Here is a 15,836-nt window from a genome sequence, read left to right as displayed (position 1 = left end):
TAAGACATTCTCGAGAGAGACAGGAATGACAGGTTGAAGACCTGTTAACACTCCAATGGATCCAAATTCTAAACTTCTGGCAGGACAGGGGGAGCCATTCAGCAATCCCACAGGATATAGGTGGCTGGTTGGTAAATTAAATTACCTCACAGTAACTAGACTTGACATTTCCTTTTCTGTGAGTCTGAGTCAGTTTATGGATTCTCCCTGTGATAGTCATTGGGATACAGTTGTCCACATTCTTCGATATATGAAATTAGTTCCAAGCAAAGGATCATTGTTTGAGTCGAGGCCATGAGCAGATCGTTGGATACTCGGATACTGATTAGGCAAGATCACCTTCTGATGGAAGTTCAACATCAGGATACTGTGTCTTAGTAGGAGGTAATTTGATGTCTTGGAAGAGCAAAAAACAGAATGTGGTTGCTCGGTCTAGTGCAGAAGCAGAATATCGAGCAATGGTTGTGGTAATATGTGAGCTAATTTGGATCAAACAGTTGCTCAAAGAGTTAAAATTGGGTAAGATCAGACAGATAGAACTTGTTTGTGATAAACAGGCTGCTATTCATATTGCATCAAATTCAGTGTTGTATGAAAAAATTAAACACATTAAGATTGATTGTCACTTTGTCAGAAAAAAAATACTCTCGTGAGAAATTGCTACAAAGTTTGTGAAGTCAAATGATCAGCTTGTAGACATTTTCACCTAGTCTCTCACCGGTCCTCGTATTAGTTATATATGTAACAAACTCGGTACATATGATTTATATGCACCAGCTTAAGGGGGAGTGTTAGATAGTTATATGAATATATATAATTAGTCCTAGTCCTGTATGTTATAGGAGTAGGTTATATAGTATGTATACTTATAACTAGGACTCAGTGTAACATAGTTAAAACATCAATAATATTTTTCCCGTGTATTATTTCTCATAGAAGATTTATGGAGGGATGAGTGAAATGGGCAACTGCGGATATCACTGGCAGCACAAGAGGTGAGTTAGAAGAAAATTTTGAGATTGAGGATGTAGAAAAGAGACAAAAATACAGGACTTTAGATTGAGAGAATCGAATAGCTATGCTCAATATCAATTGCTTCAAATGAATGGTTGATTTGTTTCAGATATAGAAAATGCTTGCAAAGTGTAGGTGTTCTGGCATGGTTCATTCCTAGAACATCTTACTCATTTCAATATCCATAAGGATATAGCTAGTGGATAGGTAAGACAAATTCAATTAGCATACATATATACATTTGAATAAAAACCTAACACAATAATCCATGTCATTAAAATTAAGTAGGAAGATAATGCACGTATAATAAATTAACAAGGTTATGATACTACACTATTTTGTTTGTAGTTTAATCCTTGGTTTGTTTAAGTCTGTTAATTATTTGCCCTTAGCCTAGTTCAGTTCCACCGTATAAACTGTCTGAATTTAGTATTCTGCAGGTATTGTGTATCAATTCCTCGCATAGCTCTCTCATATTCATTATCATACTACTTGTTGCAATATGTAAGCTTGCATTGCAAAATCACACAACACGGATCTTTATGGAGAACTGAACTATAGAATTTTGAAGTAATAAATTCTTACATGTTGAATTCGCAGAAGGGATTACGAAGGAATAGGCATACCATTAGCTATACAGTAGGTAATGGGGATATGATACACTTCTGGAAGGATTTGTTGTACAAAGGAATAACCTCGAGGATGAATATGCAGAGGCATCTGTTTGGTGAATAAAAATACAGTATTTTATTAATTATTTTTATAGTATATACTTGAAGAAAATTAGATCAATACTTAACTTCGAATTTCTTAAATAGAGTTGAAGCTTAACTACTTTAGAAGGCAGTTAAAGTAAGTTATCTCGAGGATTTTACACGAAGAAATATGTGATGAAAGAAAAATAAGAAAAATTATACCAATGACAAAGGAAAATTTTGATAAGGTAAGAATCAATACCTAAGAGAGAAATGCATCCCTATACTTTGCGTAAAGGGACAAATTTACCCCTATACTTTGCATGTACCCTTGGCTCCGTTAAGGCAAGGGGTATATTTGAACAAAGGGCTAACAGCGAGGCAAATTTGTTTGAAAAGTATAACAGATGTCAAATGTAAACTATTTTTCAAAGAAGAGTAAATTTGACCCATTTCCCAATTTTAATTCCTCTTTATTAAAATGATGTCAGATACAATATGACTTAAAGACGAAGAAAGTGAAGCAGTGAGTAACATTCTTCTCAGTTGTACACTTTGAGGATGCATATTTAGCGGCTATGTTACTCAGACTCTCCGAAAATATCGTCGGGTGCGTGTCGGATCCTCCAAAAATAGTGCATTTATGAAGGATCCGATAGGGGTGTGGCAGCATTTTGGAGAGTCCACGCAATATAGTTTAGCAAAGCATGTTCAATTGTGCTCCTTCTTTGTGCATCCCGATACCTATCCAATGAGCTATACTTCCAACTAACCGAGGTCACAATAGCATCTTTCGCATATTAAGGGGCAAAGACCAAATCAGAGAAAAAGAAAAAAGACAAACAAAAATAAAGACCAGCCATAAAACAAGAAATCAAGAATTGCACTCAGATGCAACCCTTTCCCAACCCTAAACATATCAACATAACGCGTCCACTCCCAAACCCAACACTGCCAGAGTGAAAAACAGTGTTGTAAATAGCGCTCGCCTCAGCGCTAATAGCGTGAGGCGATGCGATGCGAGCTACCGGCGCCATTTTGCTCTGTTGTGTGGCGATTTCAGAAAGGCGAGCGCCTCTGCCTATGTAGCGAGAGGCGCTGTGATGCGCGAGGCGATGTGTAGCAGTGCTTTTTGAAAAAAAAAAAAAGATAAGGCAGCACCAAACACCGATTAAAATACAAATTAGGGCTTGGGTTTGTTACTTCTTTCTCCTTCAACAACCATCAACGCCATTTGTTTTTTCGATCAATAAACTAAATACTAGGGCTTGGGATTTCATCTTCTTCTTCGTTCACCAGCGACATCAGATATGTTGTCCATTTCTTCTTCTCTTTTCTTCTAGTTTCTGTTGTCCATTTTTTTTCTTCGACCATTGCTGTCAATTTCTTTTTCTTTCTTCAGTCTTCAGCCTTCAGCCTTCTTTCTTTTTTCTTTCTTCCTTTTTCTTTTTTTTTTTTTGGCTCTGTTGTTTGAGCAAGCAGCACAGAGTTCTTTGAGGTTTGAGCTAGCTTTCTTTCTATCTTTATTTCTTTCTTCCATTCCTTTTTCTTATTCTCTTCTCTTTTTTTTTTTGTTTGCTCTGTTTTTTAATCCTGGATACGGGCAGAGGCAGTCAGACAGAGAGCTACTTCATAGTTCAAATCAAACCTAAAATTTACTCTCTTTTTTTCGATTAGTCTTATAGAGCAGGATTAATTGCATATAGATGTTGCTTGTTTTAGTTTATGAATCTACTATGACTATCTATTGAGTTTTTAATTTTTGAATTGATATATTTATTAATATATTATTGCTATTGAGTTTTTAATTTTATATATATATATAATATTTTATTTTTTGTATAAATTGTCGTTTCACATCAAAAAGGCGAGCACTTCGCTGCTCGCCTCTTGCCTCAGTGAAGCAGGCCTTCGTCGCTATTTGTCACCGCACGCTATCCAAAACACTGGTGAAAACCCCCGTCCTCACCCATGAAACTTTGTTGCTTCAAAGTATTTATGTTTCCTCCTTTCTTCTATTGTGCCAGCACTAACTGCAACCTTAATGAATTTTCTCTTGTTTTAGAACATTCACTTTCACCCTCGTTTAGTTAACCTTATCGCCCAATGCAGAACCATAAAATAAGAATATAGAAACACCAATATGAAACACAATCAAGAAGAGACAGCACAATTCTCTAGGATCCCCAAAAACATGCATAAGGAAGATTGGCATGTGCAAATCCACTTCTTGTAGAAGATGACACGGAATGGTACACCTTCCACTCTTAATGACAATCATAGGACAATACAGTTTTGACTGGTTTGCTATTCATCAGATTCTTGCACTACAAAGTAGAGAAAGATCTTGATAGATTTCTTCAATGATTTATCGGCTTTTTCCATCGCAGTTAGAAGCATATCCATGGAAAACTATTCGGAGGATGTCATGAACTCAAAAGGTTGCATCTGTGCTCCGGAAGAATCTTTTGGAAGCATGAGCCAGTCCTAAAGGGGAACAATTAATAAAAAGAAAGTTTGATATGAGCAGTGTGAGGCAAGGTAAGATTTCGTAATGGTATTAAGGCCTTAAAGTGCCAAAACAAGCTAAAAGTGTCGATCAACTAGATGGCCATTCCGCAGTAAGTTCTGCGAGCCGCAGATCAGGAACACGAACCGCAAAATTGCTTTGTGTACCACAAAAGTAAACAGATTGGACGCCAATCTGCGGTCGATTATGCAAACCGCAGAGCAAAAATGCAAACCGCATAATTTCTTTGTGAACCACATAAGTGAACAGAAGCTGCCATTTTTGGAAGCCAATCTGCGGACAATTATGCGAACCATAGAAGAGGAATGTGAATTGCAGAAGGTACCGCATAAGTGGACAGAAGGTCAAGTTTTGGGAGGCAAATTTGCGGTCCATTACGCGGGTTGTAGAACGCTTCTGCAATCCATTATGTGATCGTAGACTTGCCCGAGGGGTATTTTTATCAGATTTCCACACCGTTATTCATTTTAATAAGGGGGCTAAAGGATAGTTTAAAGAGAGAAAGAAAACATGTTTGTGAGTAGGGTTTGCATTGTAGAGAGAAGGAGGAGCATCCCCAATACCTATACATTCCAACTTTCCAAGGTAAGATTTTTCCATGGATTAGTGCCTATTCCAACATATTAACACTAGAATTAACAAATCCTACTGATAAAATTCTGAGATTCTCAACAAATCTTTTCAAGAACTTAAGTGAGGGATTTTCTTGGATTGCTTCCAAAAGGTAATTCTACACCCTTAAACTTACATGCATGGATTAATAGTAAGTATATGAGTAGGAATTGAGTGTTGAAGTTATGGGATGGTGATTGGAAGCCATAAGTTATTAACTAGACTAATGGGTGTTATAGAGATTGCAAATTGTCATGATTGATGAAATCGGTTGGTTGGGAGTAGATTGTTGGGTGTGCATATGTTAATGGAGATTGTTGGTTGCCTAAGGGTGGTTGTAGTGTAATTGTTGGTAAGAAAAGTGGTGGATTGGGTGAAGGAACACCATTGTTGATAGTTGTAATAATGTATGCACACTAGGTGTTTGATGAAATGCTTATGCGACCAAAAACATGGGCAATCTTGCTAATAATGGTCCAATTGACTTATATTATTGTAGATTGAAGTTGTACGAGTGGTCGAACATCGTAGTACCACTAAGGAACGTAATTGAGGTATGTTTGCCTAAGCTCTTTCCCCTAGAATCGACTTTTAGAAAATATCATATCTTCTGCCATGTGTCTCCTAATTTGATAGCTTTCAAATAATTAGCCTATTGTGGTAGATGACATATATGCTATCCATTTATTCTCTACAAAACTTTATAGTGCCATATGCTATGTTTTCATATGACAATGCTATTAATGTTTCAAGTTTTCAAATGTAAATGAACGTAACGTTGAGGCCTTCCAAGAACTCAAATTATGACTTTACAACTCTCAATTGTTAAATGTATTGTTTATGAAATGGCCTATAGATTTTGACTTCAGCGCCAAAGGTGCCAAATGAAATGAAATATTTTTATAAAATATTTTGGAAGCTTTATTATGTAACCAAGAAGGTATTGGCCGAAGGAGCCAACACTTGAAACTACACGCACCGGCGTAGTATTATAGTCACCCTTCCTTGGCTGGGATAACGAATGCCATAATGAGTTGCTATCAAGCTAATGTCAATCCACAAGGCATTGTGGTGAGATGGCCTAGCCGACTAGGCCGAGATCGGGCGCTATGTTGTACACATAGTTGAATAACAAAATGGTCGGTAACTAAAGAACTCCCACTAAAAGATTATGTTGCTTAGAGCTAAGTTTTCTATTGTTTTATGATATGAACATTTTCATTTATTTATTTGCACATTACTTCCCATGTTCTTCCCCTTTATGTGATTGTTCCCTTGTTTTTATGTGTAAGAGTTACGATGCATACGAGCTTATTCCTCCTGTACTCACGTTTGTTTTACCGCGGGCACTGCATTCATGGATGCAGGTACGACTAGCTTGAACGGTGTAGACCCTCGTTAGGTACTCCTCTCATATTTGTTGCTACTTGGTGAAGTCCATCTCATCCTCGGGGTATTATTTTGGTATTTCAGACTCAGTATTTTGTTTGGTATAGTCGCGGCCCTATCACCGGCATTTTATTTCTTTTCCTTTCCACGTTGTCATAGAGGCTCCATAGACATTTGTGGGCTAGATTAGACTATGTATTTTGTTAAATTCTATTGAAGTCTCATGGCATGTGTAACAACTACTTTATTATGTAACGTTTTCAAAATTAATGGAAAATAATGTTTTAAATGTATAATTTACACGTTCAAGTCATGCATAGGCTATGGATGCTATGTAACGGAATTACTGGTCCACCCGATCATAGGTTTAAGGCACCGGATGCCATGTCCCGCTCCCCAAGGTTGGGGCATGACAAGCAGTGGCCTGATTGCAGTACGGAAAAGAGAAAGCAAATCTCCTTCTGCCACATAGAAGGGCTATTGATTAATGTCTGTAGATTCACTTGGTTATCACTGTCTTTCAAAGACATTCTATCCTCGTGGATGGTGCTCTGTCTAACACAGAAAAGGTGGGAAGCTGGAGGAGAATTCCTAATAAAATAACTTGATCATAGATTGAACGGAATAGGAAAACTTTATTAGGCGAATGACCCATCCTGCTTATTTACAATCTATTCTTCTCATTTACTGGATTGCTGGTTATAAGGGAAACGTTCATATTTTGTGTTGTTTCTTAGATGCATAGAGAATGCAGAGTAAGTCGTTTGCAGCATTTGTTAATTCTCTGGCTTTAAGTTATAACTTGATTTTACTTTCCCAGTTTTGTACGTAGATTTGTTTATTCTCTGGCTTCAAGCTGCAACTTATTTCTATTTTCCCACATTTTTCGTGACATTACGAGCATGACCTTGTGAGGCCAATTTTATCTTTTTTAGCCAGAGCTTGCACGTACTATAGGCAAAAAAGGCAGAGCTTAACTAAAATGAGGAAGTGGCATTTCTTCAAGAAACATTAAGAATCCCAGAGCAAGGATAAGAAAAGGCAGGAGACATGTTAAATCCTGCAAATGGAGGACAAGCAACACCATCTAGTTTAGAAGAAAGGAGAAGCGGCGGAGGATAATGAGTACTGGATGATTGGCTGAAAGTTCATAAAAGAACAAATGAGTTAAGGTATTAAGGAAGATCATAAATAAAAAGGAAAGCATCGAGTTTCCCAATTTTTCCTCCCTTTAATCCTGGGTAGGCTCTCTTACCTTTTGAAATTTTTTTGGGTGGTTTTTGACATAAGTGGCTCTCTTTCTTTTAAAAAGAAAGAAAGTGGGGAGGGGATGCAGAAATTTCAACAGGTAAGAAAAAAGAGGGAGAACCTTGGGCAGTATTCCATTTGGATATATAGGTAAGTCAACTCGAGCTTATTCTCCTGTCCAAGGTGGTCCGACATACTTCCATCCACATAGGTGAAACTAGAGCTCACAACAGTTCTGGAACCGCAGCTGGAATCATCGTAAGATAGAGTGATGCCTGTTTCAAACCATGCCTGATATAATTCAAGTATTAGATTTTAAACATTGTAAAACAAAGGGGCACCTTGAACTCAAAAAATGACTTTGAAATGCACCCACAAGATTTATATCACATACCTGGTAATAGCGAACAACATGCTGATGCTGCAACCGCGAAAGTGTGGCAACTTCCCTGTAACATGGAAGAAGAAAGTTCTTGAAGTAACACAACGTCAAGTATCTAGGAAATAATAAAGATTCTGCTTTGTGTAGTCATAAAAACAACTCCATAGCAAGCCGACGAAGTCTCTGCTGACATATAGAGCATGTAACGGGCAATGACGAATATTAACAATGGAAAACATGAACTCCCACAGAAAAAGAGTGTGACACATGAATTAATGAAACACTATTATCAGTGCGATACAGGAAAGCATTAAAGAGAGCTCAATCACATAGCCAAATAAAGGCGAAAAGAAAATGCTGAGACCAGAAATACAGCAGAAAAGACATAAGAGAAGGTAGAGAAACATCAAAAAAAAAAGCTTATGTGAACATGCAGAGGGAAGAAGACACAAAATCAGAACAAGGCCAAGAGGAAAGAAAGAAAACAAAAATTACATACATATAGATATATACACACACACATATATATATACACACACATATATATATACACATATATATACATATATATATATACACATATATATACACATATATATATACACATATATATAGACACATATATATACACACATATATATACACATATATATACACATATATATACACATATATATATATACACACATATATATATATATATATGACAAATAAGAATATATGACAAATAAGAATCTTAATGTGAACATGCAGAGGGAAGAAGACACAAAATCAGAACAAGGCCAAGAGGAAAGAAAGAAAACAAAAATTACATACATATATATATATACACACACACATATATATATACACACACATATATACACACACACATATATATATACACACACATATATATATACACATATATATACATATATATATATACACATATATATACACATATATATATACACATATATATATACACATATATATACACATATATATATATACACACATATATATATATATATATGACAAATAAGAATATATGACAAATAAGAATCTTATCAGAGGGTAAATCTGGTAAAATCACATGCTTCTCCATGATTGCGAAATCATCTCATCGATAATCCCTTTCCAAAGGGCAATGGATAGGAAAGTCTGAATTGGGCTCATTGCTAGTTGCACAAATTATACATCAAGAAGCAGAATATTTTTCTTTTTCCTCAACTCCAAGCCAACAAGTCACAGCCAAAATATCAAATTTACCATGAAGAGGAGACTATGTAACCAACTTTTGCTTGCAAATATATGGGAAACAAATGAAAAATTGCTGGAAGCCTAGGTTGTACCAAAAAGAAGAAAGAGATGGAGAGAGGGGTGTGTAAACATGGAACTGAAGGGTATAACCAAGATGGGGAAAAAATCAGCATAGCAGGAGACATGTAGGTTATCGGAGGAATAGTCTCAGAAATGCTGAATTAGGTAATGCCACCTAATCGCTTTGTATAAGCACTATTAAGCTGCATAAGATTAAAAGCCAGCCAATACAAAAGAAAAAAAGAGACAGTTAAGAAGTAAAAAATGCATCAGGAATTCCTTTTTCTCCAACAATGGCTATTGATTCGGAATGCAGCACAAAACTTTGCCAGGATATCTGGAATGAAAATATTTATAACGGAAGGACAAAAGATCTTGAAAGTTTCATATGGATATCTAGTATATCTGCAGCTAATCAACTTCTAATTCCAGCATTGAACGGGAAGGTTTCAGAACTTAATTTGTTAAAAGAAACAAGAATTTTGCAGCATCTAGGAAAGAACGGACATGAAGAAAACTGGTCTCGCTTAATACCCCTAATATTGAAGTAATGTGTCGAACTTCAAAGATGAAAATTTAAGTTATGAGGGAACAACATTGTTTTTCTTTTTAGCTTCTCACAAGGAAAATCATATTATGTTCTTATTATGAATTTAAGAGCACAATACATATGCCTTTTGAAATTAGGATGTCAATAAGAATCTGATATAATATTGTCTTGAATATTTTAAGTTCTTAAACAAGCACCATAAATTGTCTTTTTGGCAAAAGCTAATTTATGATGTGACATTCTTGGTCATACACCAAAAAAAATCCATGTAAAATATGTATAAAACAATACTTATGCTCAATTTGACTATGGTAGTCGAATATTAAAACAAGCACCCTCATGTAATATTTTTATAGATTGACATGGTAGTCGAATATTAAAATTTTTGCATCAAATCTTTATGCTCAATTTGACTAAGTGTAAACTGAACCATCTAATTGTTTTTTCTTTAAAATACACACTTTCCAACTATATGATGAAATGCACGAAAATGATTTGAAGTGTTTTGTACCTTGTGCATGTGGGGACGAGCATGTGCTTGCGTCTCTAAGTTATGAAATTATGAAATGATATGTTGACCATGCAAATTACGTTTTTTGGACTACTTTATGTTTTTATGAAGTTACTTGCTTCCAAAGTGATTTTTGACATATATTAACATGTTTATGCTAAAGTTTAAGATGATTATGTTTAAGGGAATGCCTTATGCTTTTGATGACCCGAAGCCTTATGATTATATGTAATTATGTTTCTAGGAGATACTATAGACATTTGAGTTGGATGTTCGCCTTTCTTTTGAAGGGGTCTTTCACACCATAACCACACATACAGGTGTGGAATTACTTTATTTTGATACACCTCTGGCTGATGCCTCCGTGGTTTAAAGCTCGAGTGGTTAATACCCTAGTTACTTTACTTGGAAGTCATTTGGTAGATGTCCATGCGGGTTTATTACTTGGATACCCATGTGGTAGATCCCCATGGGGTTCTACCTTGAGCCACGTAATTGGATTTGGCGTAGGGCTGTGCACGGATCGGATTGGATCGGATTTAGCCTATTTCGGATTCGGATTTCGGATTCTGAAAAGGGCAATCCGAATCCGATCCGAATTAACATTGGATTGGATCGGATTTTAAACTTTGGATCGGATAATTTTTCGGATTGTCGGATCGGATTGTCACAAAATTTTTCAACAATTTAAAGTTCATTCGGTGTCTCTATCTCATCTTCCATCTACCAAAACAAACAAAAAAATCAAAATAAAATCAAAAGTTGAAGAATAGAACATGAAATAGACATAAAAGACAGAAGAGAAGAGAAGAGAGGCGGAAGAAAGAGACATAAAATCAAAGTAAAATCGGAAGTTTGAGTCATTGAGACTCTTTTAGTTCTTCACTGAAGAGAAGAGAGGTGCAAGAGAGGCGGAAAAATCTAAGTGAGTGAGGGGGTGTGTGAAAAATGAATAAGCATAACCCTAAAATTTTAGTGTGTATTTATATAGGTACATATAATTTCGGATATCGGATCGGATCGGATTAAAATCATACCAATCCGAATCCAATCCGAAAATCCGAAATTTCATAAAACACAATTCGTATCCAATCCAAAAATCCGAAATAGAGTGGATCGGATCGGATTTCGGATATCCGATCCAAATGCACAGCCCTAATTTGGCGTACTCTTGTGGTACTATGGGTTCTAGCATCCCCGGCCTTACCATGTTGTACTGGTGTAGGTCACATACGCCATGTTGATGGATGGTTATGTTAGAGTCTTGAAGTATTCTCTCGGTTGTGTGCATTTATTTTAATCGTTTGGATGTAAGCTAATGGTTTTTAATGTGACCTATGATTTCAAATGTTTTTTAACTGATAAAATTGCATGTCATGTTTTCTTTAAGACTTATCCCAACTTTTAGAAGCGGTCGATGAGACATAGTGGGTCGCAAGACTCACTTACTTTCCTTTGATCTGTAGATCCTTTAGCAGGTCCGGCAAGCCTCACATATGACTTCAACTTGTTCTAGTCGCAGCAGTTAGCCTCAACCCTCCATCCGTGGTGGCCACTCACTTACCTTTGATCCGCAGATTGTTTTGTGCTTGAAGACCCCTTGTTTTTTTATGCTCGAGTTGTTGTTCCCTTGTTGCTTTACTCGGAAGTCATGTAATTGATGCCCGTGTGGCTTATTTACTCGGATATTAGTGTTGTCAAAGGCGCGCTTAGAGTGCGCTTAAGCCCTGAAGCGAGGCTCAATACATGTTGAGCGCTTTGCCTCGCTTTGTGGGTGCTTTAGTGTCGCATCAAGGCTCTAAGACATACTTTTCCTTGCCAATGAGTGTAATCTTGAAAATGCGACATTAACCAATTGAAATTTCACCTTATTGTAAAAAAAATTCTATTTCTTTGTCCATATATTTGTTATTCATGCTTATAATTATTAGTCTTGGACTACATATATATATTTTTACCTTTTCTCTAGTTGCGCCTTTTTTCATTAAAGCCCACGCTTTAGTTGCTCTTTGAGCTTAAAGCCCCAACGGACCTTATAGCTTTTTTGCGCTTTTTGCCTTTGATAACACTATCGAATATTCATGTAATTGATGCTTATTCGCGTTGATACCATATAATTAGCTTTGACGTACCCTTGTGGTACTATGGGTTGCTGCCATCCCCGGCTTTACCGTGTTGTACTGTGGTAGGTCATAGAACTGTGTTGATACATCGTTATGTCAAAATCATGAAGTATACTCCCAACCTGCGTATTTATGTTAATCGTATGGATTTATGCTTATGGTTATGAATGTGACTTATGATTTCAAATGTTTTTTACTTATAAAATTGCATGTCATGTTTTCTCTAGGACTTGTCCCAACTTTTAGCAGCGACCAATGAGACTTAATGGGTTGTCATATCTTTTTTAATTTCTTCTTTTCGTTTCACTCAATTACCTTTGCTCTGTAGATTCTTTAGCAGGTATGAGCTAGCCTCACATGTGGCTTCGACTTGTTCCAGACGGATTGGTTGGCCTCCACCTCCATTCATGGTGGTTAGGTGGTTTTACATTTGTTATCTTTTGTGTACGTGTTGCGTCTCAACTTTTGATACTTTTAGGAGCTCCATGATGACCTTGTGGGAGTATTAGATGTACTTGTGCGTATATAGTTGAGGTGATACCTTAATGGGACGTGTATTCATGTTATGGGTCTATGCATCAAATTTTGAGAAGGCAAATACATATTCAAACCCTCAAACTTGCCCCTTTTTTTCATTTAAACACTTAAACTAAGCTTTGTTCCTACTGAACACCTCAACGACTGGCGAGTTGGTTGCCTTATGGTGGAGCCACGAAGGAAATCTTTGAGTATCTCTTAGTGTCCCTGTGGAGAATAATGTGTGTAAATTTTGCAGTATGATTATGTGGCGTGTAGGTGAGTGAATTTCAATATCTGTGTGTGGAATTAATTTTGTGGTGAGAACAGAGGAGGAAGGTAGTGGGTGATGGTGATGATGGTGGCAGGGGGAGAGAGTGAGGAAGAAGGAAATTTTTTTTGATTAAAAAAAAAAAAAAAAGAAGCCTCACGCGCTCATACTCAGTGCAGCACACACTTTGTCATGTCAATAATGTGTGTTTAATAGACACACTTAGGTTCAAGTTCAAGTGTTCAATGGGAACAAGACTTAGTTTAGGTGTTTAAATGGTATTATCTACCCCCTATGTTGTTGGCTGCCGGTTCCGACCCTCCAGTTTATGGTAGTGTGACACTAGCCTCCCATCCTGCCAAACCCTATGCATGCCAGTCATTATGGAAACTAGATAATTGGCAAATATTCTTGTTTAAAATTGCTTGTTCTCCAAGTTTCAGCACATCAAAGATGGTGAATTGTTACAACTGTTTCAATTATTTAAAAAAGCGATTGTAAAGTAATTAATCAAAAGTTAATCTATTTACTTTAAAAATGAATAATCTACTAATACAGTTTTTGTTCCTTGAATAAACAACAGTTCTAATTATAATACTGATACCGATTAAACCAGGTAAAATAACTCAAAAAACAAGCTGTAAGAATAACAATTGCATCTATAAAAAGGAATAAGCATGTAAATGAGCAATGACAATAACAAATATGAAGCACAGTATTAACACTCTAGCACCAAGGTTCAACATTGAATGCTACTTAGTTTTCTGCACAAAAGTCACACTAATATCTGCCGAATCAACATCAGATACAAACCTCAATATACGGTCATTTAAAGGCAGACTCTTGTCCTTTAATCGAATCTTCTTCACTGCATATTGCCTCCCATCAAGCTTATTCTTGCACAACACAACGTGACCAAACCCACCCTGACCTAAAATGTAAATAATCAGGAAAACATATTTGTACCAGCACAAATGTGCACATGGGAAAGACTGAAGACGGTTATCATGCATTCCAAAACGAGCTCATAAATTTGAGTGTGCAGCAATGCTGTGAATAATAATAGGATCAAGCTATCCCAAACTCGTCTCACTACATGCCACTATCTTTTGGTCTAAGTCTAAGTGTATCCCATTTTGTATATAATAAATGAGTATGAATATCAAAAGGGGCCTCGTTTCCAAGTTTATATAAGAAGAAAAATTATTGCGCACACAAATTATTCTTGGTTCAGCTTAACCAGTCCTCCATACAAGGGCGAATGTCCTGCTAAATCCAGGAAAAGAGGGCTACCAACATTCTGTTTTGATATTACAAAAGAAACTGTACAACCCAGTAGGGCTGAGCATATATTCAGGCAAAACCCATAACCCGAACCGTTAATCATTTATTGGGTTAACGGTTCGGTAACGGTTTAGAATTTTTTCACTATAGGGTTATTGGTGCGGGACTCAGTTTGGCAATTCTGTTACTGGAATAACCGATAACCCAATAAGGATTAACGAAATTACTACTTTACCCTTAGGTATATACATATGCAGATATGCTAGGGCTTCATTCTTTCCTATTCTTTCTCAGCCTCAGCCTCAACCGCATTCTTCAGAGTTCAGACTTCAGACTCTTCACCCTTCAGCCGCATTCTTCAGCTTCATCTTCATTCTTCGTGTAAGTTTTCAGTTGCTTCATCTTCATCTACGGTTGTCTACTTGCCTTCATCTTCATTTTCAGTTGATTCAATCGTTTATTGATTTCTAATCCATCTTCGTGTCATTTTTTCTAATCAGTTGATTTTTGAGTTGCCTACCCGAATTGTTTATGGTCTGTTTTGATTTTCCATCACAACTATGAGGAAAAGTATTTGCGATTTTCGAATTTTTATGTGTTTCTCGCTAATATACTGATTTTTTCAAGGGTTTTTGCCTATTGTGCCCTAGGTTTGGCCAGTCTGTTGACTCTTGAGTACTTGAGTTCCTTTATTTGTTTTATGCAATTATCTGTTTCGCTAAAATTAACAGAAAACTGTTGATTTTTATCTGTTTTTAATTTTTATATGTTTCATTGTAAAATCATAGAGAAAGTAGAATCAACTTTAAGAATGAAATCACAGAGAAAGTAGAATCACAGAGAATCTGATATGATAATTGTTTATGCAGCTCCAACTAATCTTGTACTAGATTCTTCTAAATCGTTTTTTAAGATTTTGTTGCCTCGCTGCTTGATTTCTTTTAAATTCAAACTCACAGTGACACAAACGCATGACTGAAAATATCATAATTAATAAGGTGATTGGTGAAAGTGAAGCTTCTAATCGGCAGCACAATCTCAATCAGTTCAATCAACAGTAAGGAGACAAAGAAAAAAGAGGTCTCCTGCATGGGATCATTTTGACCAAATTATTGATTCGGAAGGAAATCAAAAGGGTGTCCATAAACATTGCAAAAGAGAACATCTGCCGATACAAAAGATAATGGTACGAAATCACTACTTACACATATGGCCAATTGTTAAAAAATGCCTTTAGATGTTGCATAAAGTCAATCAAAATTAGCCTTTCAACCTATTGCGGGGGTTAATAAGGGTGATATAGTTGTTGTTCCTTGGAAATTTGATCAAGAACAATGTAGGAAGGTTTTGTGCCGTATAGTGATCATTGATGAACTTCCTTTCAGCTTTGCTGAAAAGGAAGGTTT

At 36.4% G+C, this 15,836-nt stretch overlaps 1 protein-coding gene across 9 annotated transcripts in view; it reads right to left on the bottom strand.

Annotated features, from left to right (window-relative positions):
- The window catches only part of LOC104240540 (eIF-2-alpha kinase GCN2), a 99,933-nt gene that overhangs the window by 57,910 nt on the left and 26,187 nt on the right, over positions 1-15,836 (bottom strand). For all 9 annotated transcript variants that reach the window (XR_011402129.1, XM_070155868.1, XM_070155869.1 and 6 more), the window contains 3 exons: positions 13,960-14,077; positions 7,883-7,937; positions 7,610-7,779 (listed from right to left, as the gene is read on the bottom strand). Coding sequence is in view for 8 of the 9 variants with exons in the window: in XM_070155868.1 (XP_070011969.1) it covers positions 7,610-7,779; positions 7,883-7,937; positions 13,960-14,077 (343 nt within the window). In the remaining variant the exon portion in view is untranslated. The remainder of the gene's footprint in view (positions 1-7,609; positions 7,780-7,882; positions 7,938-13,959; positions 14,078-15,836) is intronic.

This window comes from Nicotiana sylvestris, chromosome 9, assembly GCF_000393655.2.
Source record: "Nicotiana sylvestris chromosome 9, ASM39365v2, whole genome shotgun sequence".
In the NCBI taxonomy this organism is placed as follows: domain Eukaryota; kingdom Viridiplantae; phylum Streptophyta; class Magnoliopsida; order Solanales; family Solanaceae; genus Nicotiana; species Nicotiana sylvestris.
The sequence above is the reverse complement of the archived record's forward strand: the minus strand, read 5'-3'. Positions and strand labels throughout refer to the sequence as shown.